The 27,623-nt window shown below is 43.8% G+C and overlaps 1 protein-coding gene across 1 annotated transcript in view; it reads right to left on the bottom strand.

Moving 5' to 3' along the window:
• Nucleotides 1–9,980: 9,980 nt before the first annotated feature.
• The window catches only part of cnbd1 (cyclic nucleotide binding domain containing 1), a 60,428-nt gene continuing 42,785 nt past the window's right edge, over nucleotides 9,981–27,623 (bottom strand). Inside the window, exons 9-13 of the mRNA XM_024374693.2 lie at nucleotides 20,453–20,559; nucleotides 20,014–20,164; nucleotides 19,817–19,884; nucleotides 19,571–19,630; nucleotides 9,981–14,631 (exon numbers count right to left, since the gene is read on the bottom strand). Of these exons, the coding sequence (XP_024230461.1) occupies nucleotides 14,410–14,631; nucleotides 19,571–19,630; nucleotides 19,817–19,884; nucleotides 20,014–20,164; nucleotides 20,453–20,559 (608 nt within the window). The 3' untranslated portion in view covers nucleotides 9,981–14,409. The remainder of the gene's footprint in view (nucleotides 14,632–19,570; nucleotides 19,631–19,816; nucleotides 19,885–20,013; nucleotides 20,165–20,452; nucleotides 20,560–27,623) is intronic.

Here is a 27,623-nt window from a genome sequence, read left to right on the forward strand (position 1 = left end):
TGTGTCTATACCTTCCCCTACGATTCCGAAGTCGACGTTGGCAACCTTCTGTCCCTGTTTTGGATCGAGCTGTGCTTCTCCATCTGTCAAAGGCCTGCACTTGACGCCGGCAGCTACAGGTTCAAGTTATCCTGCCTCTCGCCCGTCCTTAAAGGATTCTCCGGATCTTGTGAAGTGGGGAGTGGGCGGATTTTCCTCGTTCTTCTTGTCAGCCATGATTTTGGGCAGCTCCATGGTAAGAAATGTGACTGTTCCTGGTGCAAAAACAATGTCCTATCCCAGAGCTTGAGTAAATTACATGACTAAACTGCTCCTGAATGTTTTACGCCAGGACATGGAAAGTGATTCTATCATAGTCCATGTGGATTTTATTGAAATTATGAAAGGCAGCTCTGAACAGTTGAAACTGGATGTTAAAGAGCTGATTCTCTTCGAGACACTAATAAAAGACCCATCATATCTGTCCCTGTGGCCTCTCTGAATCATGGCATTGAACACTTTAGCAGGATTCAATTGGCTACATGATTTTTGCAGCTCAATGTGTGTAACTTTTGTTGACAATTTTGAAACCTTTTGAAGACAAAGCACGTTTTATAAAGAGGATGTTCCTGGATCCATTCATAGCATTATAAGGCTGCATTGAGACAATAACTTATCAATGACCCAAGCCCAGATCAGTTAATCCTTACCATTGTGTCGCTGAGTTGTCGTAAATATACATTATAACAGAGGCGTTGGTAGACACAATGTAAGTAACCTAATTTATGTCCCTCTAACTGCCCTGAATGCCGCTGCTGATCCAACATTTATTGTATGCAGTAATCATGTGCCTATGAACCAGAGTTATTCTGTTAGCAATGAGGCATTGTGCCCTAGTAGGAAGTCTACTGTGTGCAGCTAACCCTGCACTAACATAAATAACATGAGCATGTCTACTTCTGCCAAGCTTCCCAGTAAAGCAATGAAACAATCAAGCATCCCAGAAAAGTGCAAAAATAGCCCACGTTAACATATGTAGCTTAAGAAGCAAGGTTCATGGAATTAATAACTTGCTAGTAACAGATGACATTCACATAGTATCTCTGAAATGTACTTAGATAATAGCTTTGATGATACAGTGGTAGCAATACATGGTTATAACATTTACAGAAGAACAGAACTGCCAATAGCGGAGGTGTTGCTGTTTATATTCAGAACCGCATTCCTGTAAAGCTTAGAGAGGATCTCATGTTAAATACTGTTGAAGTAACATGGCTACAGGTTCATCTGCTTCACCTAAAGCCCATTCTTGTGGGAAGCTGCTATAGACCAGCAAGTGCTGACAGTCAGTATCTGGATAACGTGTGAAATGCTTATCAACAGTGAGGTATATTTTCTGGGTGATTTAAATATTGACTGGCTTTCATTAAGCTGCCCACTCAAGAAAAAGCTTCAAACTGTAACCAGTGCCTGCAACCCGGTTCAGGTTATCAGTCAGCCTACCAGGGTAGTTACAAACAGCACAGGAATTAAATGATTAACATGTATTAATCAGATCTTTATGAATGATGGAGAAATTAGCTTGAAAGCAGTATCCAGATCCATCCGATGTAGTGATCACAATATATATTAGCCATATCTATGAAAACCAAAGTTCCAAAGGCTGGGCCTAATATAGTGTATAGGTCATACAATAAGTTTTATTGTGATATGTGTTGGTATGTGGTGTGTAATGAGGAGCAACCAGACAGTGCATTTGAGACATTTATGAAATTGCTTATTCCTGTTACTAATAAGAATGCACCCATTAAGAAAATGACTGTAAAAACGGTTAAATCCCTGTGGATTGATGAGGAATTGAAAAATGGTATGGTTGAGAGGGATGAGGCTAAAGGAATGGCAAATAAGTCTGGCTGCACAACCGATTGGCAAACTTACTGCAAATTGAGAAATTGTGACTAAACTGAGTAAAAAGAAGAAACTATACCATGAAACAAAGATAAATTATATAAAGAATGATAGCAAAAAGCTTTGAGGAACCTTAAATTAAATGTTGGGCAAAAAGGCAAACTCAGCTCCATCATTCATTCAATCAGATGGCTCATTCATCACAAAACACACTGATATTGTCAATTACCTTAATGATTTCTTCATTGGCAAGATTAGCACACTTAGGCATGACATACCTGTAACGGTTTTCATATAGTGAAGGAGAGTCGGACCAAACTGCAGCGTGTCGATTGCGATCCATGTTTATTTAAACAAACGTAAACACGACTAAACACGAACACTACAAACAATAAACTAAACGAAAACCGAAAACAGCCTATACTTGTGTCAACTAACATCAAACAAGGACATCAAGACACTCAGGACAATCACCCACGACAAACTCAAAGAATATGGCTGCCTAAATATGGTTCCCAATCAGAGACAACGATAAGCACCTGCCTCTGATTGAGAACCACTCCAGACAGCCATAGACCTTGCTAGACAACCCACTAAGCTACAATCCCAATACCACCACCAAAACCCCAAGACAAACACACCACAATTACAAAAACCCCATGCCACACCCTGGCCTGACCAAATACATAAAGATAAACACAAAATACTTTGACCAGGGCGTGACAGAACCCCCCCCCTAAGGTGCGGACTCCCGAACGCACCTCAAAACAATAGGGAGGGTCCGGGTGGGCGTCTGTCCATGGTGGCGGCTCCGGCGCGGGACGTGGACCCCACTCCTTTAATGTCTTAGTCCCCTCTCCCTTCGTCCCTGGATAGTCCACCCTCGCCGCCGACCATGGCCTAGTAGTCCTCACCCAGAACCCCACTGGACTGAGGAGCAGATCGGGACTGAGGCAGCTCGGGACTAAGGGGAAGCTCGGGAGTGAGAGAAAGCTCAGGAGTGAGAGAAAGCTCAGGAGTGAGAGGAAGCTCAGGAGTGAGAGGAAGCTCAGGAGTGAGAGGAAGCTCAGGAGTGAGAGGAAGCTCAGGAGTGAGAGGAAGCTCAGGCAGGTAGATAGATCTACCAGCTCCTGGCTGGCTGGTGGTTTCAGCAGATCCTGGCTGACTGGCAGATCTGGAAGAGTCTGGTTGACTGGCAGATCTGGGCAGACTGGCGGCGCTGGGCAGACTGGCGGCGCTGGGCAGACTGGCGGTGCTGGGCAGACTGGCGGTGCTGGGCAGACTGACGGTGCTGGGCAGACTGACGACGCTGGGCAGACTGGGCAGACGACGCTGGGCAGACTGACGACGCTGGGCAGACTGGGCAGACTGGCGGTGCTGGGCAGACTGGCGATGCTGGGCAGACTGGCGATGCTGGGCAGACTGACGGCGCTGGGCAGACTGACGACGCTGGGCAGACTGACGACGCTGGGCAGACTGGGGGCACTGGCGGCGCTGGGCAGACTGGCGGCACTAGCTGCTCCATATAGGCTGACAGCTCTGGCGGCTTCTTACAGACTGACCGCTCTGGCGGCTCCGTGCTGACTGGCAGCTCCTTGCAGACTGGCAGCTCCTTACAGACTGACAGCTCCGTGCAGACAGACAGCTCCGTGCAGACTGGCAGCTCCTTGCAGACTGGCAGCTCCTTGCAGACTGGCAGCTCCATGCAGACTGGCAGCTCCATGCAGACTGGCAGCTCCATGCAGACTGGCAGCTCCATGCAGACTGGCTGCTCTATGCAGACTGACAGCTCTGGCTGCTTCATGCAGACTGACAGCTCTGGCTGCTCCATGTAGACTGGCTGCTTCATGCAGACTGGCAGCTCGGGCTGCTTCATGTAGACTGACAGCTCTGGCTGCTCCATGCGGACTGACAGCTCTGGCTGCTCCATGTAGACTGGCTGCTTCATGCAGACTGGCAGCTCGGGCTGCTTCATGTAGACTGACAGCTCTGGCTGCTCCATGCAGACTGACAGCTCTGACTGCTCCATGCAGACTGACAGCTCTGGCTGCTTCATGCAGACTGGCAGCTCTGGCTGCGCTGAACAGGCGGGAGACTCCTGCAGCGCTGTGTCGGAGGAAGGCTCTGGCTGCGCTGAACAGGCGGGAGACTCCGGCAGCACTGGAGATGAGGAAAGCTCTAACAGCGCTAGATAGGCGGGAGACTCCGGCAGCGCAGGAGATGAGGAAAGCTCTAACAGCGCTAGATAGGCGGGAGACTCCGGCAGCGCAGGAGAGGAGAAAGGCTCCGACAGCGCTGGAGAAGCGAGGCGCACTGTAGGCCTGATGCGTGGTGCTGGTACTGGTGGTACTGGACCGAGGACACGCACAGGAAGCCTGGTGCGGGGAGCTGCTACCGGAGGGCTGGGGTGTGGAGGTGGTACTGGATAGACCGGACCGTGCAGGCGCACTGGAGCTCTTGAGCACCGAGCCTGCCCAACCTTACCTGGCTCGATGCCCACTCTAGCCCGGCCGATACGAGGAGCTGGAATATACCGAACCGGGCTGTGCACCCGCACTGGAGACACCGTGCGCTCCACAGCATAACACGGTGCCTGCCCGGTCTCTCCAGCCCCCGGTAAGCACAGGGAGTTTGCGCAGGTCTCCTACCTGGCATAGCCATACTCCCTGTAAGCCCCCCCCCAAGAAATTTTTGGGGCTGACTCCCGGGCTTTCTTGCCAACCGTGTTCCCTCGTATCGCCGGCTCCTCTCTCCGGCTGCCTCTGCTCTCCTAAGTGCCTCCACCTGTTCCCATGGAAGGCGATCCCTTCCCGCCAGGATCTCCTCCCATGTGTAGCAACCCTTGCCATCCAATATATCGTCCCATGTCCAATCCTCATTGCGCCGCTGTTGCTGCCTTTGTTGCCTCTCCTCTTTCGGCTGCTCCTGCCGGTTGACACGCCGCTTGGTCCGTTGGTGGTGGATGATTCTGTAACGGTTTTCATATAGTGAAGGAGAGTCGGACCAAACTGCAGCGTGTCGATTGCAATCCATGTTTATTTAAACAAACGTAAACACGACTAAACACGAACACTACAAACAATAAACGAAACGAAAACCGAAAACAGCCTATACTTGTGTCAACTAACATCAAACAAGGACATCAAGACACTCAGGACAATCACCCACGACAAACTCAAAGAATATGGCTGCCTAAATATGGTTCCCAATCAGAGACAACGATAAGCACCTGCCTCTGATTGAGAACCACTCCAGACAGCCATAGACCTTGCTAGACAACACCACTAAGCTAAGCTACAATCCCAATACCACCACCAAAACCCCAAGACAAACACACCACAATTACAAAAACCCCATGCCACACCCTGGCCTGACCAAATACATAAAGATAAACACAAAATACTTTGACCAGGGCGTGACAATACCAGCAACAAACACTGACACTACACATCCAAGTATAACTGATCAAATGATGAAATAACAATATTGTAATTTCGAATTCCGTAAAGTGAGTGTGGAAGAGTTGACATTTTTTGTTGTTGTCTATCAACAATGACAAGCCACCGGGGTCTGACAACTTACTGTGGATAATAGAGGACGATATTGCCACTCCTATTTGCCATATCTTCAATTTAAGCCTACTAAAAAGTGTGTGCCCTCAGGCCTGGAGGGAAGCAAAAGTAAATCCGCTACCTAAGAATAGTAAAGCCCCCTTTTCTGGCTCAAGTAGCTGACCAATCAGCCTGTTACCAACCGTTAGTAAGCTTTTGGAAAGAATTGTGTTTGACCAAATACAATGCTATTTTACAGTAAACTAATTGACAACAGACTTTCAGGATACTTATAGGGAAGGACATTCAACAAGCACAGTACTTACACAAATGACTGATGATCGGCTGAGAGAAAATTATGCTAAAAAGATTGTGGGGGCTGTTTAGTTTGACTTCAGTGCTGCTTTTTACATTATTGATCATAGTCTGCTGCTGGAAAAACATATATGTTATGGCTTTACACCCTCTGCTATATTGTGGATAAAGAGTTACCTGTCTAACAGAACACAAAGGGTGTTCTTTAATGGAAGCCTCTCCAAAATAATCCAGGCAGAATCAGGAATTCCTCAGGGCAGCTGTCTAGGCTAATGGGGATTCCTACTAAATACAAAATAGAAATACCACTTTTTCCATGTGGTTTCTTTGTTCACAGACTCCATGAAATGATGACGTCTTCCTAAATATTTTGGTCAAATTATTAATTTTGTGTATGGTTTCCTAGAAACAAGGGCAGCTCAACTTATCCCTTTTGTTCAACTTACCCCATTCTCCCCTACTTAGAATCTCCCACCTTAACTGAGGCAAATATAAAACAATCATATTCACATAATTCACCTTTATGATGCCTGGCAACAAGAATGCACTCAATTTGTTGCGATTATTTTCCTACTTCCGGCCCATTCACAAATAAGCAAAACATTGCTAAATATGAATTACATTTGTAAAAACTCTGAAATAATGTGCACAGAATTTTAAAGATATGTTAATTTAATGTTAAGAAAAATTACTGAAAAAAATGATTACAAACAGCTTAATATGCTAGCTAACCCACCCAGTGAAATTGTATGAGAATGCTAATACTATAAAAAGGTCGGCATTCTGAGTGTTTATACTTCATGAAAATAATATACCTCGTGAAAACAAAAGTTTAAATTTTTTCTTTTAAATTCTAACCAAGTTATTTAATTCTTAATAGTCTAAGCTGACATATGCAATTGTTTTAAGAAGGTCATACCATGGATCATTTCGAAATTTGATTTAAAATTTTAGGACCCCTTTAGGTATCCCAATTTTTAAAATAAAATATTGAATTTGGCTTTTACTACTATAGCCCATAGAAACACGTTGAATAATACATTCATAAATGCAGAGGCGCAACATAAGTTTTAGAAGTGGGGGAGGACAATACTTGTGTTTTTCTTTTTTTTCTTGACAGGTAAACACACCAAAACAGCCTAACTGACCACTCGGAGATGTCCACATGGTCGGAATGCACACCTTTGCCTCATTTTGTATCACATTCCAATGATAAAACTAGTGGGGACAAAATTTCTGTTTGTGCGTGTGGGGGGGCGTGGGGTCATATTGTCAATATGGGGTCATATTGTCATATTAGTTTGTTGGGCGCTACAGGCCAAAGTTGGCACATCAGCGTTACCGACGTCAGACGAGTCCTGTCGGGCTTGTGTGGGTCGTAGAGCAAAACGGAGAACACCACCATGTCCGTGAGACTCTTCCCCTTTCTATAGAGTGGTCATATTAGTTTTTGTGAGAAGACTGATTTTCGTGAAGCCTCCTGGTTTGACAAACAGTCACTTTTTAAATATTTTTGTTGTTGTTGAATTTTACCCCTTTTTCTCCCCAATTTTGTGGTATCCAATTGTTTGTAGCTACTATCTTGTCTCATCGCTACAACTCCCGTACGGGCTCGGGAGAGACGAAGGTTGAAAGTCATGCGTCCTCCGATACACAACCCAACCAAGCCGCACTGCTTCTTAACACAGCGCGCATCCAACCCGGTAGCCAGCCGCACCAATGTGTCGGAGGAAACACCGTGCACTGCGCACGGCCCGCCACAGGAGTCGCTGGTGCGCGATGAGACAAGGATATCCCTACCGGCCAAACCCTCCCAAACCCGGACGACGCTAGGCCAATTGTGCGTCGCCCCACGGACCTCCCGGTCGTGGCCGGTTATGACAGAGCCTGGGCGGGAACCCAGAGTCTCTGGTGGCACAGCTGGTGCTGCAGTACAGCACCCTTAACCACCGCGCCACCCGGGAGGCCAGCTCTGCCACTTTCAAGAGCAGATGCGGAAGGACTACATAGGCGGATGCGGTGCCCATGCAAAATGTATTTGATTTTATTATGTTACTTAGATTGATGCACCGGTGCATCAATAGACTCTATTAATAGTTTTGACAAACGTAATTCATATTAACAATGTTTTGCTTGTTTGTGAATGGGAGAAAGGAGGAAAGCAATCATGTTCGATCAGGAACTGGTTGACATTGGGATCAGGAACTGGTACCTGGTTGACATTGGGATACAGAATCCACTTAAAGAAAACTCTGAATTAGGTCAGAGATATCAAAACACCTTCCCCTCCTCTGATGGAGTGTTTAAAGTTCCCTGAGGTCTAACTTAAGATCCTTCAATGTAATTTCCCCGTATGGCTAATGACATCATAAATAATGAGTAACCAGACCACTACATATATATGAGAGAGAGAGAGATGCATCTTCATGACAGTACACTGCATCGAGATGACAGTATAACCGATGTGGTTTCCAGGCCAGAGGGGGCCAGAGAAATGAACCACGCTCGCCCTTTATATTGTAGATAATGATAAGAAACGACAATGCAGACAGTCATAAAATCAGTGAGTAAATGAATCCCTGTTCTGAGTATTAATATGGTAGTTTGTAGCTGGCAACAGTTAGATAGAGTAAATATTGGTTTATAAAAGACAAGATTGGATATTGGTTTATAAAAGACAAGATTGGATAGTAGTGTATGTGTTTAAAAAAAAGAGTGAAACACCTAAGAACTGTCGAGGCAAGGTGTGAGATGTGTCACTGTACGTAGCGGCATCATAGGCTCCCGTTTGGTTTTGACAACGCGCCTGACAGAATGCAATTTGGTTTATTGTAGTTTTCTTGCCACCTAATCAAGCCACAATACAAATGGGTTTTCTTTTACCTGACATGTAATCTGCTTGAAATGCTTCTTCTTGACAATGAAGTAATGTCCTGAGCTGTGCAGTGTAGTATAAATTAATAAGGTACCTTCTATAAGACAGAGGACACAGCGGGAGACAGAATCATTCCACTGACCACTGCTCTGAGGCTAGTATGGCTTCCACCTCTAAGAATTAAATGAAAAGTGTTGTTTTTTCATTATATTTTAGGATTAGTGCTTAGGGCTGTAATCAGTGGTATGACCATATCTGTCTGCCTGCATAATGTCCAACTCGGCAACGCTAAATTATTGTTGAATATGAATCATCATAACTACAAAAACAATAGTGAAGCAAGTAGCCTATTTTAGGCATATAGGAATATTTAGGCCAGTTTAAATGCCAAATGTGATGCCATGCAATCCATCATTTGGATCACTGTCTATAATCTAAAACTACTGGAGCTGACGACAGAGGGCCTCTCTCTCTGACCTTTCTGCTCTGGGATCCAAATGGAGATAGATGTACTGTAGGAGAAGGAATGATGCAGATCAAGCTTTTCTCAGACTCAATTTCACACACGTCTCATTTGCTTAAGCCCCCAGAAGCTCTCCACCATCCATCAACAATTGAGATGAAAACAGGTTTCAATGATATGACATCCATTTACTTATTCTATTGTGAAGTCAGAGGAAGGGGGTGCACATGTTGAGAACTCTCTTTCAGCAAAGTGGTGCAGTTTACAGGGGTGTATTAACTGTGCCAAAACCAACAGACTCTTCAGAGAAGCTTTAACCTCAGACAGTGTGACTGGGAGGACTGGAACCCAATGTGGTTGCAAAATGACACCCTATTCTCTATGTAGTGCACTACTTTTGTCCAGAGCCCTATGGGAGCTGGTCAAAAGTAGTGCACTATATTTAAGACACAACCAGTGTCTCCTGGGCATGGATACAGACTACAAACTCACCACTACCGGAGGAGGATCAAACTGGAGCGTGGTCTGAAGATACCACAGCGTGACCACAAAACATCACAGTATTAGGCTACACCAACTAATGGGCACTTTTTCTAAAAATAACTCTTTACTTTGATGATGTCATCGCAATTAGGGCTGCCCAATTCAAACTCCTAAAATTCCCAGGTTACCAGAAATCCTGGTTAGAAGATTCCGGGAGTAAGGGGGGAATAAACTGGGAATCCAGGGATTCTCCAACAGGGATTTCTGTAAAACCTGGAAAATTTGGGAAAGTTATCCCAATTTTCCAGCCTTAATCTCGGATGTCTAATGACAACCATCTTTGTTAATATATGTCAGATGACTCTCACCAAGTTGAATGAGTGATTACCATAGAAGTTGTGAGGAAAATATTTTAATAGTATTCCATTCAATGTTAAGAGCGATCCATAATGCATTACACGGACAACAGACAATAGTGGCTCCTTTGAATAATTTCTGCTTAGACTATGAATTTGTATGCAATCATTCATCTTTTACATCATCAGAACCAAATTGAAATGTAAATAAAACACATTAAGCACAGCCAAAAATCATATCCATCTCTTTCCTTGAAAGGGCTCTAAACCAGAAATACACTAAAGCATTTGACTCCCGTCTGGAAGGAGTCACCACACCAAACGGCTGTATTTGTTGGTTTGGACGACTGAACAGGCGACGCTGCTTCCTACCATATGGTTCCACTTTCCAACAGAGCCAATGCCCTAAAGGCTACCCACTTTTTTTGTTTTGGACTTTCTTCCTTTCTCAACCGTACATTCTCGATTTAGAAACAGATTTAATAGAACCCAGTGTGAGTCTCAACTGGCACCATATTCCCTACATAGTGCACTACTTTTAGCCCAGATCCCTATGGGCTATAGGGAATAGGGGGCCATTTAGGATGCCACCCCAGACTCACTTGACCTCCCCCATCTGGTACAGGCAACAGTTAAGTGTGTGTTCTAACCGCCATTGTTTGTATGTCTACACTTCTTTTATACAATAGGTGTAATATGCAGGAGTATCTCTGTTCACAAATTAAAGCTCTAATGCAGGTGTTTTAATGTCAATATCAAATAATTTATGGGTAACAATAATTATGTATCTTACTTTGATTGTTTCAATTAAAATTGTCAAAAAGAAACAAAAACAAGTTGTTAGCTAAATGCCATTTCTCAAGCAAGATTTTTGCTAGGACTGTCTGGGAGTGGTCTGAAAGAGGGGTCTAATTGGAGGAGCCTAATGGTAGGGATGTGTAACCTGAAAACTAGCTGTTATTGGCAGAGAGGAGGGAAAACTCTGTTATTTGTGTATTAACTTATACTGCCTGGCTGTTCTGAGGGCAAAAGGGGGGACTGGTGGTGCAACTCAATATTAGGAAGGTGTTCCTGATGTTTTATATACTCAGTGTATATAAAACATAGGGAAATCATGTTTTTGACTGCACTGCCCTTTTAACAAAAGAATATACTTATTCTGAAAAACTCAAACTGAATCAAGTTTGTTCTGACGAAATTTACTCTTTTTTACATCAACCTGACTCAAACATGCCTTTGCCTTTAATGCCACAGCGTTGAGCTACACAAAATAGATGCATCACATCAAAAAGACTGTTCAAGACATGCATTAACCAACTCACAACATTGTCTTACACCAGATAGCGCATTGACTTTGCGTCGTGTTGGAGTGACGCCACCTGTCAGAAGACAATAACATCACAGATACCAATCTAATCTATGATAGGAAATGAATTTGAGGTGCCTGCTTCTGAGGGGATGTGGAGCATGTCCCATATGGTTTAACTAGCTACCTCTCAGCCTGTGTCCCAAATGGCAACATATTCCCTATGCACTACCCTATGGGCTCTGGTCAAAAGTAGTGCACCATATAGGAAATAGGGTGCAACTTGGGACTAGCCTCTGTCTGCCGATGTAGGAAACAATGAGAAGGGCATCCTTATTTCCCCTGGGGTTGGTCCTCTGTGACACTGCATTGACAACAGACAGAGACATAGTAGAGCTAAATGGAAACCACGAGATATGGAAGAGAGATCCCATTGAGATGTGAGATGTAGGTTACAGAGAGACAGACAACACAACACTACATAGCAGACATCAGGCCTGAACATGAGTCATGACCCAGTTCGCTTAGTGTAACCTTGTGTTATGAAAGTGTGTGTGTGGGGGTGGAAGAGAATTGATGTCCACATACAGTACGGAAGATTTGCCTTCAACTAAAAAATATCTGACATTCTCCCATGCACTTAGGGTATATCTGGAACCATGACAAATCTTGACACTACTTCATATAAAACAGGAATGGAAAATTATCAAAATACTTGAAGATCCGATAGCTAGACAAACAATTTGCCATTTAACAACCAGGAAACATGGATTTCGAATTCCCAGCCAAACAACACAAATAAGCCCCCTGCATTTTATGGGGGGGGGACAAATCAGTTGCTATTTGTTTCATTTTGCTATAGAACAACTTGAGTGCTTTTTCCTACTTGGGGACACACAGCAGAGAGAGCCATGATAGATTATGCCCCCAACTTCAGGTGTTAGAGTTCATTATGAAGAAGACAAAACTCTGTGCCAAGATAATTGGCTGTGTTTATCTATTACGGTTTCCTTTCTCAGAGTAGAGAAACAATGGTTGATGTCAATAGGTGCAGATCCACTGACACGGGCCAGGCAGACAACTCCCATACAGTATGTGTGATGTGTATATCCTTGGGAAGAGCTCCAGCCTCTCTACTGCTTAATAAACAAGAAATTAACAGGTCAGCAGCAGCTATGATGGATCACCTTGACAGGCCCAAGACAGTGGGTGTCTCCCAAATGGCACCCTATTCCCTAGTACAATACGTTTGAACAGGGCCATAAGGGTTCTATTTAAAAGTAGTGCACTATATAAGGAATAGGGTGCCATTTAGGTCTATCCCATGTTCCATATAGCCTGCACTGTGTTTATTATAACATGTTGTATGAAATCCCAGGGGAAATAAATGCCAGGAGAATTAAATTCCCAAAGACAGGTAAATAATTGTAGAGTGTAATTGAACAAGATATGCACCAGTCATTTTTGGAATAATCATCTGATCTGAGCAATCAATTATCTGACCAGTATTCTGTTATTTTACAGATAAGAGGAGGCTTAATGAAAACTCCACAATGCGTGGCTATTACCATTTTTTATATACACATGTGGTGAAATGCCCTGGAGTCCAGTAAAGTGTTGTGTGGGATAGCATGTCCTGTTGTGAGGTCATGGGGAATGAATGGGATGTTTCAGGCTTCATCACCTCGTTTCCTAGTAACACCCCCTACCGTGACTGTGTCACACCACACCTAGGTGACACCTCTCCTCTCGCCTTGGAGACACATGCAACACCTCTCCTCTAGCCTTGGACTATGTTCTCACGGGGCCTTGTCCAAACAAAGGAAACAGCTTTGTCATTTCCCCCTGCACCTTGAGGGAAAACATCTCACCTCACCAACCTAACCTGCCAAACATTGTATTGAAAGCAGCTCTTGGACTGTGTGAAATGACCGTGCGTGTGTGGACAAAACCACGTGAAAGCATAATTAATCTTACTTGTGTCAATGTTAAGGGTTAAGAGCCTCACTCCTCTTGGGAATTAGCTATTTGTTTGAGTTTCTGAAATCTCTGCTAACATGAAGGAACACTTTTGGCGGGGATAAAAGGTGAAGATTAACCAATGAATAGAGCACAAATTGCTAAATGTATCTCTATGCAGGTAAAATTTCCATAACACACACGCACAAAAATATTTAATCAAATTAGGCTTATGCAGACGAGGAGATGCTACAATATTTGCTACAATAAAACCATACCATTTCACCACAGCTCGTTTCAAGCCCATTCTCATCTCAAATCATTCTCCAGACTGAGGGACAATTTCAGTAGGTCATTTCAGCACAGAACTGTCATCTGAGGAGAAAACAAAAATATATACAAAGAAGCAATAAAGAGGTATTTTCCTTAGGGAATGTGGAACAAACAGTCTCGGTCAAGGTCAGTTGCGGTCTGTCAAATCTAAACAAACACCATGTATTTTAAGGTCTGTGTTTCTGTTTCCATACAGATCCCAGCAATCTAAAAAGTCTATGTCTCGACCCAAATATTTAGACTTAAAACTAATTATACGGTCAAGTGTCATTTCAGTTTCTGTATGACACGGTTCAGCATTGTCTCTTTCATAAAGAATTGTTTTCCGTTCTCTACAGTATTCACAGTGTCTGCGCAACAAGATGTTGTGTTGGGCTCTATATGTCATTGCGGACTTGTTGCCTGTCTTGCCCAACACTGTTTCACACAAGTATAAGATCCAATACGGCTGTGTTGTTTTGGCCTGTGTTGGGGGTGTATGCTTATGGTGGGTTGTTTTGGGCTGGGTCAGGCTCTGTATTTGCACACGTAGGACATGTCTGGTTACGTTATACTAAGTGGGTGAAAGACAACATGATGTGTCACTGTCCTCAAGAGTTCCTCTGGCCCTGGCAGGGATATAGGAAGCACTGCAGTGAAAGCTGCTAGCTGATTGACAATAACTGCCTCTTATTTCAAAGGCTTTGAGTGAGAGTGAAAGCTGGGGAGAATAACAGTTTATTTTCTTTGACGCTATATTAGTGTACATCTGGAGTGGTCACTGTACGTTGAGTCCAAAGATACAGGCAGAGAATGAAAGTGTATGTGGCGGGATATTGGAGGGTGTGGTGTCAGAAGTTGGATTAGAGCATGGGACTGGAGTTATACTTTTAAACAGCAAATTAGGGTTTGGCAATGTCAGTTCCTGTGTTTTCTTGCGTTGTTGTTGTAACATCTGGAGTCAAAGCAGGCAGTATACGCTGGGGTGTTTGTGTGTGTGCTGTGTTTATTGGATGGGGGTTGCTCTTGTCCACAGATCTTCTTCCACCTCCCCTAGTGAAGGTCCACTTCCCGTTCCCCTGCTGGATCCCGTTGTAGAGCAGGGCATCAGACAACACTCTCTTCTGTGGAGGAAATAAGAGACAAAACATGACATTAAAATAAAAACATATGATGAGCATTACAGGATGTCACACTGCATTGCAGTACAGAGGCGTCATACCCATAAGGGGCACAGGGGTACGTGCTCCCTCAGAATTGTCCAGTAAAAAAAAATATTATAATATTAGAAATTGTAATTACACATTTGTTTTCCTTCTGTAATACTACTAGCGACTTTAGCAATTTTAGGAAGTTGGCATTAGCTAGCCCAGATGGTTTCCCAATTTCCCAACCTTATAAATAGCTACCAAGAAGCCATTTCAGGCAATCAATCTAGTTAGAGTAGCTAGCTTGTCTATCTTAGCTGACATGCCTGCTGGCAAGGTTGTAGACAATCAATAACTAAATGTACAAATAACACTCAAATTCCTTTGAACCTTTTACCCAGATTTTTAGCAGAGAAGCATATTTTGTTTCTTTAAGAAAATAACCACCACTCAGAAGGAGAGAGCTCAAGAGGTATGCTTCAATATGCAGAAAAATATATGCAGAAAACAAAGAATGAAGCATAATGAATATGACTGTAGATAGCAGGAAAAGGCCATTTCACGTGTTTGAAAAATGCTAAATTCTCCAACTTCCGGATGGGGAGCCTAGCGCCACTACGGACCACCCTTCAGCCATCCTCACATACTTTGTGCCTCCTCAGATTTATTAGGTGCATGATGCCCCTGCCAGTATATCACACTGTATGCCCAGTGCTAAAGATCAGAAGCACCAATCAATGGAGCGTTATTACATTGGTCTTTGGCGCCCCACACTACCTGGGTCTGATTATAGGAAACAGATAACCAATTATACAGTACCAGTCAAAAGTTTGGACACACCGATTCATTCAAGAGTTTTTCTTTATTTTTTAAACTATTTTCTACATTGTAGAATAATAGTGAAGACATCAAAACTATGAAATAACACATATGGAATCATGTAGTAACCAAAACAAGTGTTAAACAAATCAACATATATTTTATATCAGAGATTCTTCAAAGGAGCCACACTTTGCCTTGATGACAGCTTTGCATGCACTCAACCAGCTTCACCTGGAATGCTTTTCCAACAGTCTTGAAGGAGTTCCCACATATGCTGAGCACTTGTTGGCTGCTTTTCCTTCACTCTGTGATCCAACTCATCCCAAACCATTTCAGTTGGGTTGAGGTCGGGTGATTGTGGAGGCCAGGTCATCTGATGCAGCACTCCATCACTCTCCTTCTTGGTCAAATAGCCCTTACACAGCCTGGAGGTGTGTTTGGTCATTGTCCTGTTGAAAAACAAATGATAGTCCCACTAAGCGCAAACCAGACGGGATGGCGTATCGCTGCAAAATGCTGTGATAGCCATGCTGGTTAACTGTGCATTGAATTTTAAATAACTCTCTGACAATGTCACCAGGAAAGCACCCCCCACCATTACACCTCCTCCTCCATGCTCCATTGCGGGAACCACACATGTGGAGATCATCCGTTCACCTACCCTGCGTCTCACAAAGACACGGCGGTTGGAACCAAATATCTCAAATTTGGACTCATCAGACCAAAGGACAGATTTCCACCGGACTAATGCCCATTGCTCGTGTTTCTTGGCCCAAGCAAGTCTCTTCATCTCATCCTTTCGTTGTGGTTTCTTTGCAGCAATTCGACCTCGAAGGCCTGATTCACGCAGTCTCCTCTGAACAGTTGATGCTGAGATGTGGCTGTTACTTGAACTCTGTGAAGCCTTTATTTGGGCTGCAGTCTAAACAGATGTGTGCGAGCACACAAATCACAGATCAATATCCATTTGTTTATGAACACACATTTTCAAAGGGCAATCATGTTTAAAGTTTGCAATGATTAAAGTGAATGCATTCGGTCTGTGGATTAATTTTGTCTTTCCAATGTGTTTTCTCTTGCTCGACACACGCCACACACACACACACACACACGCTCTCCCACTATATAGCACTGGTTATAAGTGAAGCATTCAACACAATCAGCATCATCCTACATATCAGTGTGGCTAAGATGTAACATCAGGACCATTTTAATATTCTGCTGCAGAATTTTATCTTGCCCAAACACTCTCTTGCAAACTGGTGCTCTGTATTCAGTCTGGTCAGATATTGATTGGTTCAATTCAGATGGTTCTGTCTGAGAAATTAATTCATGCAGTTCCTCAGTATGAAACAATCACATAACGGTTAGGACTTGTTATTTTGGGGAATGTAAAGAATTTCTTGAACAAAAGGCTTTGCTCATTATTATTTTCCTATTAGACAATCATGTATTTGTTAGGATTTTTCCTTTTGTGTGGATTGAGTGATATTTTGAGGGACTCAAAACCTTTAATAAGAAAATGTAAATCGGGCACATTCTGAAAGGAAAAGCTGATGAACATTTTGTCGATGTCTGGTGAAATTTCTAAGTCATTTATTTTTTTAGTGATCCGTCCATATTCTCAAGGGCATGACACTTGCAAACATGGTAGTGTACCACAAGGCTGTTTAGCGATCTGAGCCAAAAACTGGCCATTAGCTCCGGGGGCTAATAGAAGTCTTCAGGTCTCAAGCAAGGTTACTCATCAAGTGAGCATTGTTCACTATCTTTGTTACGTAGGAGTACAGTGTTTCAAACGCTGTCTGTTTGTGACTCGGGGAGCTAATTCAAGTCATTAGGTCTCAGACAAGGTTACACAAGTAAGGAATAATAGTCACTGTCTGTCTGTTTGCGTTTTTTTCCCCCACCACACCCACATTCATGGAGATGTCTGTCGTAACAGTGACCAGAGACTAAAAAAACAGGAAGACACAGAACCTCTTCTCCAACCCATATTTAGAACCTACCGTCTGACGTAAAACTCCACCGCCCAAAATTACACACACACACACATACTGAGCATAACATAGGAATAACACATCATTTATAGGCGATTCACCCATGTCCCAATACTTAGGAAACTCTTAACTCCTAAATCTATTTAAAAGGCAAAAAATAGTTCAGATGTTTGGCTAAAAAAGGGCTGTTGCGTCAGAAACGTGAACACTCGCAGTCCTATTAATCATAGCCACTCTGGGTTCTCCATATGAGAGCATAAACAAACAAATCTGTCCTTATTCTGGAGCTGAAAAATAAAGCCTGACAGCAAACAAACGCTGTGACTGTTGTCATTCGTCAGCTCAACAGTAAGATTAGCAATCAAACAGGCATAATAACTGCCCGTCTCCATCAAAGAGAGACTAGACATGTAAACAGTCGTTTTTCCAGCTCTGTGCTCCTGCTACAGATCGTAAATGATGTAACACCATTTAGCGATGGCAGATGGAAAATGCCATCAGCTGTAGCAAGAACGAAAGGTTTCAATAGACACATATCCTTTGTTTCTGTTTAGGTTCATCAGTGTCCATTTGTCAGACTGTGTAATTGCGATAAACAAGCATGACATACAAGCAAGCACTGACACTGGAGCTTTAAATGTCTTTTAAATGTTAAATGGCATGAACCACAGTTCAAAAGGCACTTAACATGAGAAGGAGACGTATCTGGCTCCATGCAGAGAGAGGCTGCATTAACCTGATGGGTTGTATAGATAACTCCAATGATCTTGGAAATACAGCACAAGCAGATCTGGGATCAGGAAAAGGCTGCATATAAGAGAGAAGCTACAGTGGTGCTACAGAGGCCTCCCTGTAGAACAACGGGCCGATTCATACCAGTGCAGAACAGCTGACCATATACTGTACAACAACATGCTGTTTGAAACAACTAGCTACAGCTGTCTGTGTTAGTCTCTATGTGTTAGCTAGGATGACAACACCCAACAACCTGCCCCCACTGAGCTCTATGTCACTATCAGAACACTGTTCATGACAGTTGATTGTTACGGTAACGGTTTGCTTTGTGAGGCTTTCATCGGTCAAGATCCTCCTCTCTCATTGGCCGTGGGACACTGCATGTCGGTTCCCACCACACCCCAACAGGCCGGGGCTCCCGAACTCCAACGCCTCCTGTCTGTTCAGCCGAGAAAGCTTGGCAGTGAGACCCAGATCCAGACCACACACTAAACCAAACCAAACCATGACAGAGGCAGACAGCTGGGGCTGATGATCACTTTAGCCTCCTGACAGACAAACTGTATAGTGTTCCTGACAAAATGCACAAAGAGACCCTTTCTATTGGCCTACAACCCAGAGCTACATGGGAAGGGTCTGAAAGGTTATATTCCTGTGAAACAAGCAGCCAGAGAAAGGGAGGTTGGCCGGCCTGTCCGTCTGTCTTTATTACGTGGGAGATACACAAGCTGTAGCTGTAGAAAGGTACCTCAGAGAGGACTGCACTAGACCAGTTAGCCAGCGTCCATAATGAATTTCCTTCCAAGTAAGGATTTTGCCATGGCAATAACAGAGCAGAGCTACACAGTGGTGTAATCATCTATGGGAAACTGGCACGCATACCCGCATACACAAGCGAACATGCGCAAATATACACACACACACACACACACACACACACACACACACACACACACACACACACACTGTTGGTTGAGAACAAAGGCAGACATTGGCACTCAGGCCTGGGAATTAGTTAGGGCTGGCTGCATGGCTGCTGATTCTCAGAAGAAACGTTGTGTTTGTGTTCTGGGTTTGGACAAGGCACAGGGATTATAACGTACTGTGCTGGGTATTCCATAAGAGCCTAAGACAGAGAGAGACCCTTTTCACACTACTGAGCCGACCCGTACTGTGCTGGCTTGTTATTTTCTATTCACATTGTCCTTCACTGCACAGGTCCAGAAACTATGGCAGATGCATAATCAGGCCAGTGTTATACAGCTCTGTAATGTGAAAAGGCTTAGTAGAATTTAAAGGCTCATTAGTGAGAAAAGGAAAGACAGTAACAATATGCTTTACTGACGTATACACTACACCTTTATGTGGTCCCACTCCTTGTGCCGCTCTTGTCTGATGTATTCCTTGTTAATCTCTTCCTGGAATAAGACAGGGACAAGTCATACAGAACCAAGCGGTCAACAGTATTCTAGGTGAATGCAACAGAATATTATTCACTATTCGAACCAGTGCCTCTCCACTTGTTCCATAACACAATAGTATCAGGGTAAAGGGAAAGGGTGAATAATGTAAGGTTAATATGTTGGACAAATTGACTGCAGTACCTGACTCAACTTCCCGTAAGTCGGCTGTGCTGTTTGTAACATCAGTGCCGATGTCACTGAATCAAGTCCTAAGCAAAATATGAACATAAATCAAATTAACGCACAGTAATGAACTCAGTTTTTCTTTCCTTTCAAACATCAAACAGTTTAAGAGATTGTATAGGCTACCAGATATGATATAAGAGCATGTGACTAACCTTTCAGAGCATCTGGTTGGATGATCCCTACTTGCACCTCTGTCGCCGTGACGATGCTGCAGGGGGAGGGCTGATCAAGCAGGATGCTCACCTCACCGAACGATTCCATTGGTCCGAGCTTCCCAACGACAACAAACTTTATCCTGCTGCCCTGGAAACCAACAACCAATGAAGGAAAAATAGCCAAGGCCCAATCATTATCACAAATGACATGTTCCTGGAATTGATATTCCCATTTCCCGGTATAAAATGTAACACAATTATGGTAATCAGTCTTAACCATGTAATTAATATTCAAATCAAGTCCTGCTCTTTCACTCCTTGATTTAGATGAAGTGGTTTTTAATCAAACAGGGAACATGCAGCAGCCTGGAGGAAGGCCTACTGTTACAGTGTGATGTGTGTGTGTGTGTGTGTGTGCGTGCACGCAGACCGACACCTTCTCCTGTGGGGTCCTCATCAGCGAGTTAATGTCCTGGAGGATGTTACACTCCCCCTCTCGGATGTAGGCCACAAAGGGACACACCTTACCTTCCTTCGCCAGTACTACAGAAAGAAGAGAGAAGGAAAAAGAGGAGGAAATAGGGAAATAAGTTCTCTACCTGCATGCCTACTCATTTCAGATCAAGTAATGTTCTTCTGCTTCTTCAGGTCAGAGTGTGGGCTCCTTTATCATAGGATGGATGAGGTTATGAACCAGCATACAGTACGTGAGAAGTGTGGGTCGGTGTGTGTAACATCGACCTTGTAAGTATGTTCTGTACTCAAATCAAAATGTTATTCATCACATGCTTTCAAAACAGGTGTAGACTAACAGCGGAATTTTACTTACGGCCCTTCCCAACAATGCAGAGAGAAAAATGGAAGAATTATAACATGGGGAATAAATACACACTGAGTGATGATAACTTGGCTATATGCACGGGGTATGTACCGAGTTGATGTGCAGTGGTATAAGGTAATTAAGGTACAGTGCCTTGCGAAAGTATTCGGCCCCCTTGAACTTTGCGACCTTTTGCCACATTTCAGGCTTCAAACATAAAGATATAAAACTGTATTTTTTTGTGAAGAATCAACAACAAGTGGGACACAATCATGAAGTGGAAGGACATTTATTGGATATTTCAAACTTTTTTAACAAATCAAAAACTGAAAAATTGGGCGTGCAAAATTATTCAGCCCCCTTAAGTTAATACTTTGTTGCGCCACCTTTTGCTGCGATTACAGCTGTAAGTCGCTTGGGGTATGTCTCTATCAGTTTTGCACATCGAGAGACTGAAATTTTTCCCATTCCTCCTTGCAAAACAGCTCGAGCTCAGTGAGGTTGGATGGAGAGCATTTGTGAACAGCAGTTTTCAGTTCTTTCCACAGATTCTCGATTGGATTCAGGTCTGGACTTTGACTTGGCCATTCTAACACCTGGATATGTTTATTTTTGAACCATTCCATTGTAGATTTTGCTTTATGTTTTGGATCATTGTCTTGTTGGAAGACAAATCTCCGTCCCAGTCTCAGGTCTTTTGCAGACTCCATCAGGTTTTCTTCCAGAATGGTCCTGTATTTGGCTCCATCCATCTTCCCATCAATTTTAACCATCTTCCCTGTCCCTGCTGAAGAAAAGCAGGCCCAAACCATGATGCTGCCACCACCATGTTTGACAGTGGGGATGGTGTGTTCAGGGTGATGAGCTGTGTTGCTTTTACGCCAAACATAACGTTTTGCATTGTTGCCAAAAAGTTCAATTTTGGTTTCATCTGACCAGAGCACCTTCTTCCACATGTTTGGTGTGTCTCCCAGGTGGCTTGTGGCAAACTTTAAACAACACTTTCTATGGATATCTTGCCACTCTTCTTCTTGCCACTCTTCCATAAAGGCCAGATTTGTGCAATATACAACTGATTGTTGTCCTATGGACAGAGTCTCCCACCTCAGCTGTAGATCTCTGCAGTTCATCCAGAGTGATCATGGGCCTCTTGGCTGCATCTCTGATCAATCTTCTCCTTGTATGAGCTGAAAGTTTAGAGGGACGGCCAGGTCTTGGTAGATTTGCAGTGGTCTGATACTCCTTCCATTTCAATATTATCGCTTGCACAGTGCTCCTTGGGATGTTTAAAGCTTGAGAAATCTTTTTGTATCCAAATCCGGCTTTAAACTTCTTCACAACAGTATCTCGGCCCTGCCTGGTGTGTTCCTTGTTCTTCATGATGCTCTCTGCGCTTTTAACGGACCTCTGAGACTATCACAGTGCAGGTGCATTTATACGGAGACTTGATTACACACAGGTGGATTGTATTTATCATCATTAGTCATTTAGGTCAACATTGGATCATTCAGAGATCCTCACTGAACTTCTGGAGAGAGTTTGCTGCACTGAAAGTAAAGGGGCTGAATAATTTTGCACGCCCAATTTTTCAGTTTTTGATTTGTTAAAAAAGTTTGAAATATCCAATAAATCTCGTTCCACTTCATGATTGTGTCCCACTTGTTGTTGATTCTTCACAAAAAAATACAGTTTTATATCTTTATGTTTGAAGCCTGAAATGTGGCAAAAGGTCGCAAAGTTCAAGGGGGCCGAATACTTTCGCAAGGCACTGTAGATAAACACATATAGGTAGGGATAAAGTGACTAGGCAACAGGATAGATAATAAACAGTAGCAGCAGCGTATGTGAGGAGTCAAAAGAGTTGGCGCAAAAAGGGTCAATGCAGATAGTTAAATAGTTAACCAACTAGCTACCCAGACAAACTAATTAGCATTATTACGGTTTGGGAGTATAAGCTGTCCAGACTCCAGCCAACCATCATAGACTGTTCTCTCTGCTACCGCTCTGCAATTAGTAGCAGAGAGAGCAGTCTTTTAGGGCCTTCTTCTGACACCGCCTGGTATAGAGGTCCTGGATTGCAGGGAGCTCGGCCCCAGTTAGATACTGGGCTGTACTCACTACCCTCTGTGGTGCCGTGCAGTCAGATGCCAAGCAGTTGCCATACCAAGAAGTAATGCAGCCAGTCAAGATTCTCTCAATGGTGCACACTAACACAGTCAAGATGCTCTCCCAGCCTCCTGAGGGAGTAGAGGTATTGTTGTACCTTTTCACGACTATGTTACTGTGTGTGAACCGTGATAATTCCTTAGTGATGTGGACACCAAGGAATTTGAAGCTCTCAACCCTCTCAACTACTGCCCTGTTGATGTGGATGGGGGCGTGCTCTGCCTTTCATTTCCTGTAGTCCACGATCAGCTCCTTTGTCTTGCTGATGTTGAGGGAGAGGTTGTTGTCCTGGCACCAGGTCACTGACCACCTATAGGGAGGCGGTCTCATCATCGTCGGTGATCAGGCCAACCACCGTTGTGTCGTTAGCAAACTTAATGATGCTGCTGGAGTCATTTGTGACCATGCAGTCTTGGGTGAACAGGAAGTACAGGAGGGGTCTAAGCATGCATCCCTGAGGGGCCCCTGTGTTGAGGGTAAGTGTGGCAGATGTGTTGTTGCTTACCCTCATTACCTGGGGGAGGTCCGTCAGTAAATTCAGGATCCAGTTGCAGAGGGAGGTGTTTAGTCCCGGGGTCCAGAGCTTAGTGATGAGCTTGGAAGACACTATGATGTTGAACGCTGAGCTGTAGTCAATGAACAGCTTTCTCAAAAAGGTGTTCCTTTTGTCCAGGTGTGAATGGGTAGTGTGGAGTGCAAGAGAGATTGCATCATCTGTGGATCTGTTGGGGCGGTATGTGAATTTGGGTGGGTCCAGGGTGTCTGGGATGATGGTGTTGATGTAAGCCATGACCAGCCTTTCAAAGCAGTGCTACGGGGCGATATTCATCCCCCTCCTCTCCTTTGTAACTATTCCCCAGGTTGCTGCTGTAAATGAGAATGTGTTCTCAGTCAACTTATCTCCTAAAATAATGGTTAAATAAAAAATGTAAAAATGTAGACAGGTTACCTTGGCATTCTTGGGCACACGGACTGTTGCGGTCTGCTAGAAACATGTAGGTATTGCAGACAATCAGGCAGAGGTTGAAAATGTCAATGAAGACACTTGCCAGCTGGTCCTGGTAACCTGCCTTGCCTTGTGGCCTTGTAAATATTAACCTGTTTAAAGGTCTTACCCACATTGGCTACGGAGATCTCACAGTCGTCTGGAACAGCTAGTGCTCTCATGCATGGTTCAGTGTTGCTTGCCTCGAAGCAAGAATAGAAGGCATTTAGCCCATCTGTTAGGCTCGTGCCAATGGGAAGCAGCTGGGTTTCTCTTTGTAATCAATGATAGTTTGCATCCAACGAGTGTCAGAACCAATTTAGTAGGATTCGATCTTAGTTCTGTATTGACTGTTTGGCTTGTCGGTGTTCGTAGCGGGATTTCTTATACAGTTGAAGTCAGAAGTTTACATACACTTAGGTTGGAGTCATTAAAACTTGTTTTTAACCACTCCACAAACTATAGTTTTGGCAAGTCGGTTAGGACATCTACTTTGTGCACGACACAAGTAATTTTACCAACAATTATTTTCAGACCGATTATTTAACTTATAATTCACTGTATCACAATAACAGTGGGTCAGAAGTTTACAATAAGTTGACTGTGCCTTTAAACAGCTTCGAAAATTCCAGAAAATTATGTCATGGCTACAGAAGCTTCTGATAGGCTAATTGACATAATTTGAGCCAATTGGAGGTGTACCTGTGGATGTATTTAAAGGCCTACCTTCAAACTCAGTGCCTCTTTGCTTGACATCATGGGAAAATCAAAAGAAATCAGCCAAGACCTCAGAAGAAAATGGTATACTTCCACAAGTCTGGTTCATTCTTGGGAGCAATTTCCAAACACCTAAACGTACCACGTTCATCTGTACAAACAATAGTATGCAAGTATAAACACCATGGGACCACGCAGCCGCTCAGGAAGGAGAGGCATTCTGTCTCCTAGAGATGAACGTACTTTGGTGCGAGAAGTGCAAATCAATCCCAGAACAACAGCAAAAGACCTTGTGAAGATACTGGAGAAAACAGGTACTAAAGTATCTATATCCACAGTGAAAAGAGTCCTCTATCAACATAACCTGAAAGGCCGCTCAGCAAGGAAGAAGCCACTGCTTCAAAACCGCCATAAAAAATCCAGTCTACGGTTTGCAACTGCACATGAAGACAAATATCGTACTTTTTGGAGAAATTACCTCTGGTCTGATGAAACAAAAATAGAAATGTTTGGCCATAATGGCCATTGTTATGTATGGAGGAAAAAGGGGGAGGCTTTCAAGCAGAAGAACACTGTCCCAACCGTGAAGCACGGGGGGTGGCAGCATCATGTTGTGGGGGTGCTTTGCTGCAGGAGGGACTGGTGCACTTCACAAAATAGATGGCACCATGAGGGAGGGAAATTATGTGGATATATTGAAGCAACATCTCAAGACATCAGTCAGGAAGTTAAAGCTTGGACGCAAATGGGTCTTCCAAATGGACATTGACCCCAAGCATACTTCCAAAGTTGTGGCAAAATGGCTTAAGGACAACAAAGTCAAGGTATATTGGAGTTGCCATCACAAAGCCCTGACCTCAATCCTATAGAACATTTGTGGGCAGAACTGAAAAAGCGTGTGCAAGCAAGGAGGCCTACAAACCTGACTCAGTTACACCAGATCTGTCAGGAGGAATGGGCCAAAATTCACCCAACTTATTTTGGGAAGCTTGTGGGAGGCTACCCGAAATATTTGACCCAAGTTAAACAATTTAAAGGCAATGCTACCAAATACTAATTGAGTGTATGTAAACTTCTGACCCACTGGGAATGTGATGAAATAAATAAAAGCTGAAATAAATCATTCTCGTTTCAGCTCGTTGAGTGCGACCTTAGCTCGCTCAAGTAAACAGACATCTACCTAAGGTCTGCAGCTTATCATGACGGAATTCTAACTCAGGCGAGTAAAACCTTGAAACTTCCTTAGCATTAGAGATTGCTCACCAGCTGTAGTTAACAAAGAGACACACACCTCCCTCTTAACCTTACTTGAAGCTGTACTCTATGTGTCTATTCATCGCCTGGAACACTCTTGGGTTACTGCGCGCGCACACACAAACACACATCCTACTAACCCCCACAGCAACACCCAATCCACCGCTTCTTTGACTGATGCATCACAACTGACAAAATATACCAAAAGTTTTGTGAAAAAAAAGTAGGCTACACTGTAAATTACAGAAGAAGTCCTCTTGTTTTAGCAAGAGGCCCCAAAGTCTGGGCTGGAGGATTATTTTGTCATGTGACAAATCTTTGGTTTGTGTGCATTGGGAGGTGAGCATTATATTGATTCACGGCCCTCTAGCCTTTAACGGCTAGGAGAAACACGGTATATTAGTGCTGACAGGTGTTTTTAAACGCTATCTCTATGTAGGGGAAAGTTGGACAAACGGGGCCCATTTGTTATGTGTGCTGACAGTACGGGAGGGCCCAGCCTCACATACAGTGGTAGACATCACTGGGGGAGCCATGGTGTGTGTGTGTGTGGGTGTGTGTGTGTGTGTCATTCTCGGGCCTAATTTCATCCCGGCCTATTCCAATGAAACGCTTGGCAGCTTTTATTTAAGACCTCAGAACCTCAAGATCCCCTTTGACCTTTCTCACTCACTCAGGCCCCAGAATAATCAAACAGTTAACAGGGCCTCACCTGGGAAATTACCCAGTAGGATCCCCTGGACTGTGTCTGTCTGCTCCAACTCTCTGTCAAAGACTACGTTCCAAATATCACACTATACCCTAGTGCACTACTTTTGACCAGGACACATAGGGCTCTGGTCAAAAATAGCGCACTTTATAGGGAACAGGGTGTAATTTCTAACACAGTCATAGTCAATGTTCCCTCCAGAACAGGCTGGGGCCAAGGTTCACTCAAACTGCCGTCACATATTAAGTGAGAGGGCTGTTTTCCCCTGGCGATCAGGTTAATTTAGTGGCCATGTCTGTATTGTTATCCTTTTTCACATAGAAAATGAAAAATGGGCAATGTGCAGGGTATTTAGGATAAACTGCTAGATGGCAGGGTTAGTGTGAGGTTGTCTTTGATATGATTTCCCCATACATCAGAGTGCATTGGTTGTGCTTACTATATCTCCAAGCATACAGCATCTACTGTGAAATGAAAACATCATGCGTGCAGTCCATTATCTTTCCTGGAGCTGATAGTACCTCTTGACTGACAAGCCATATCATCTCTAGCCTCCCCGTCCTCTCCCCTTAACGTTTAAGTTGCTGCCTGACAGACTTTTGATTGTCACAGAACTAATGGGTAGTTAATGCCAGTGTTTTTACTGGTGTGATGGGAGACAGCCAAACCCTCTCTCCTCTCCTCTGTGTGTGCATGTGCATTCATGCGCCAGACAGAGAAAGATTCGGAAGGGAGTTTTGTCCAAACACTGTGGTAGACCTCATTCACTGTATATAGGGACGGAGGGAGGAAATCCAAATAGGGGTTGAATTAGCTACTCTAATAGGGCCCTAATAGTCCGTTATTAGTCTGTTTGAGGCCCTCGTCTACAGTAATGAGCTCTCTGAAACAATAATCAGCCAATGATGGATAGTAGAGCCTTGCCACAGTTTAGAGAAGGGGAGGAGGGTGAGGTG

Source organism: Oncorhynchus tshawytscha, linkage group LG16 (assembly GCF_018296145.1).
Source record: "Oncorhynchus tshawytscha isolate Ot180627B linkage group LG16, Otsh_v2.0, whole genome shotgun sequence".
NCBI lineage: Eukaryota > Metazoa > Chordata > Actinopteri > Salmoniformes > Salmonidae > Oncorhynchus > Oncorhynchus tshawytscha.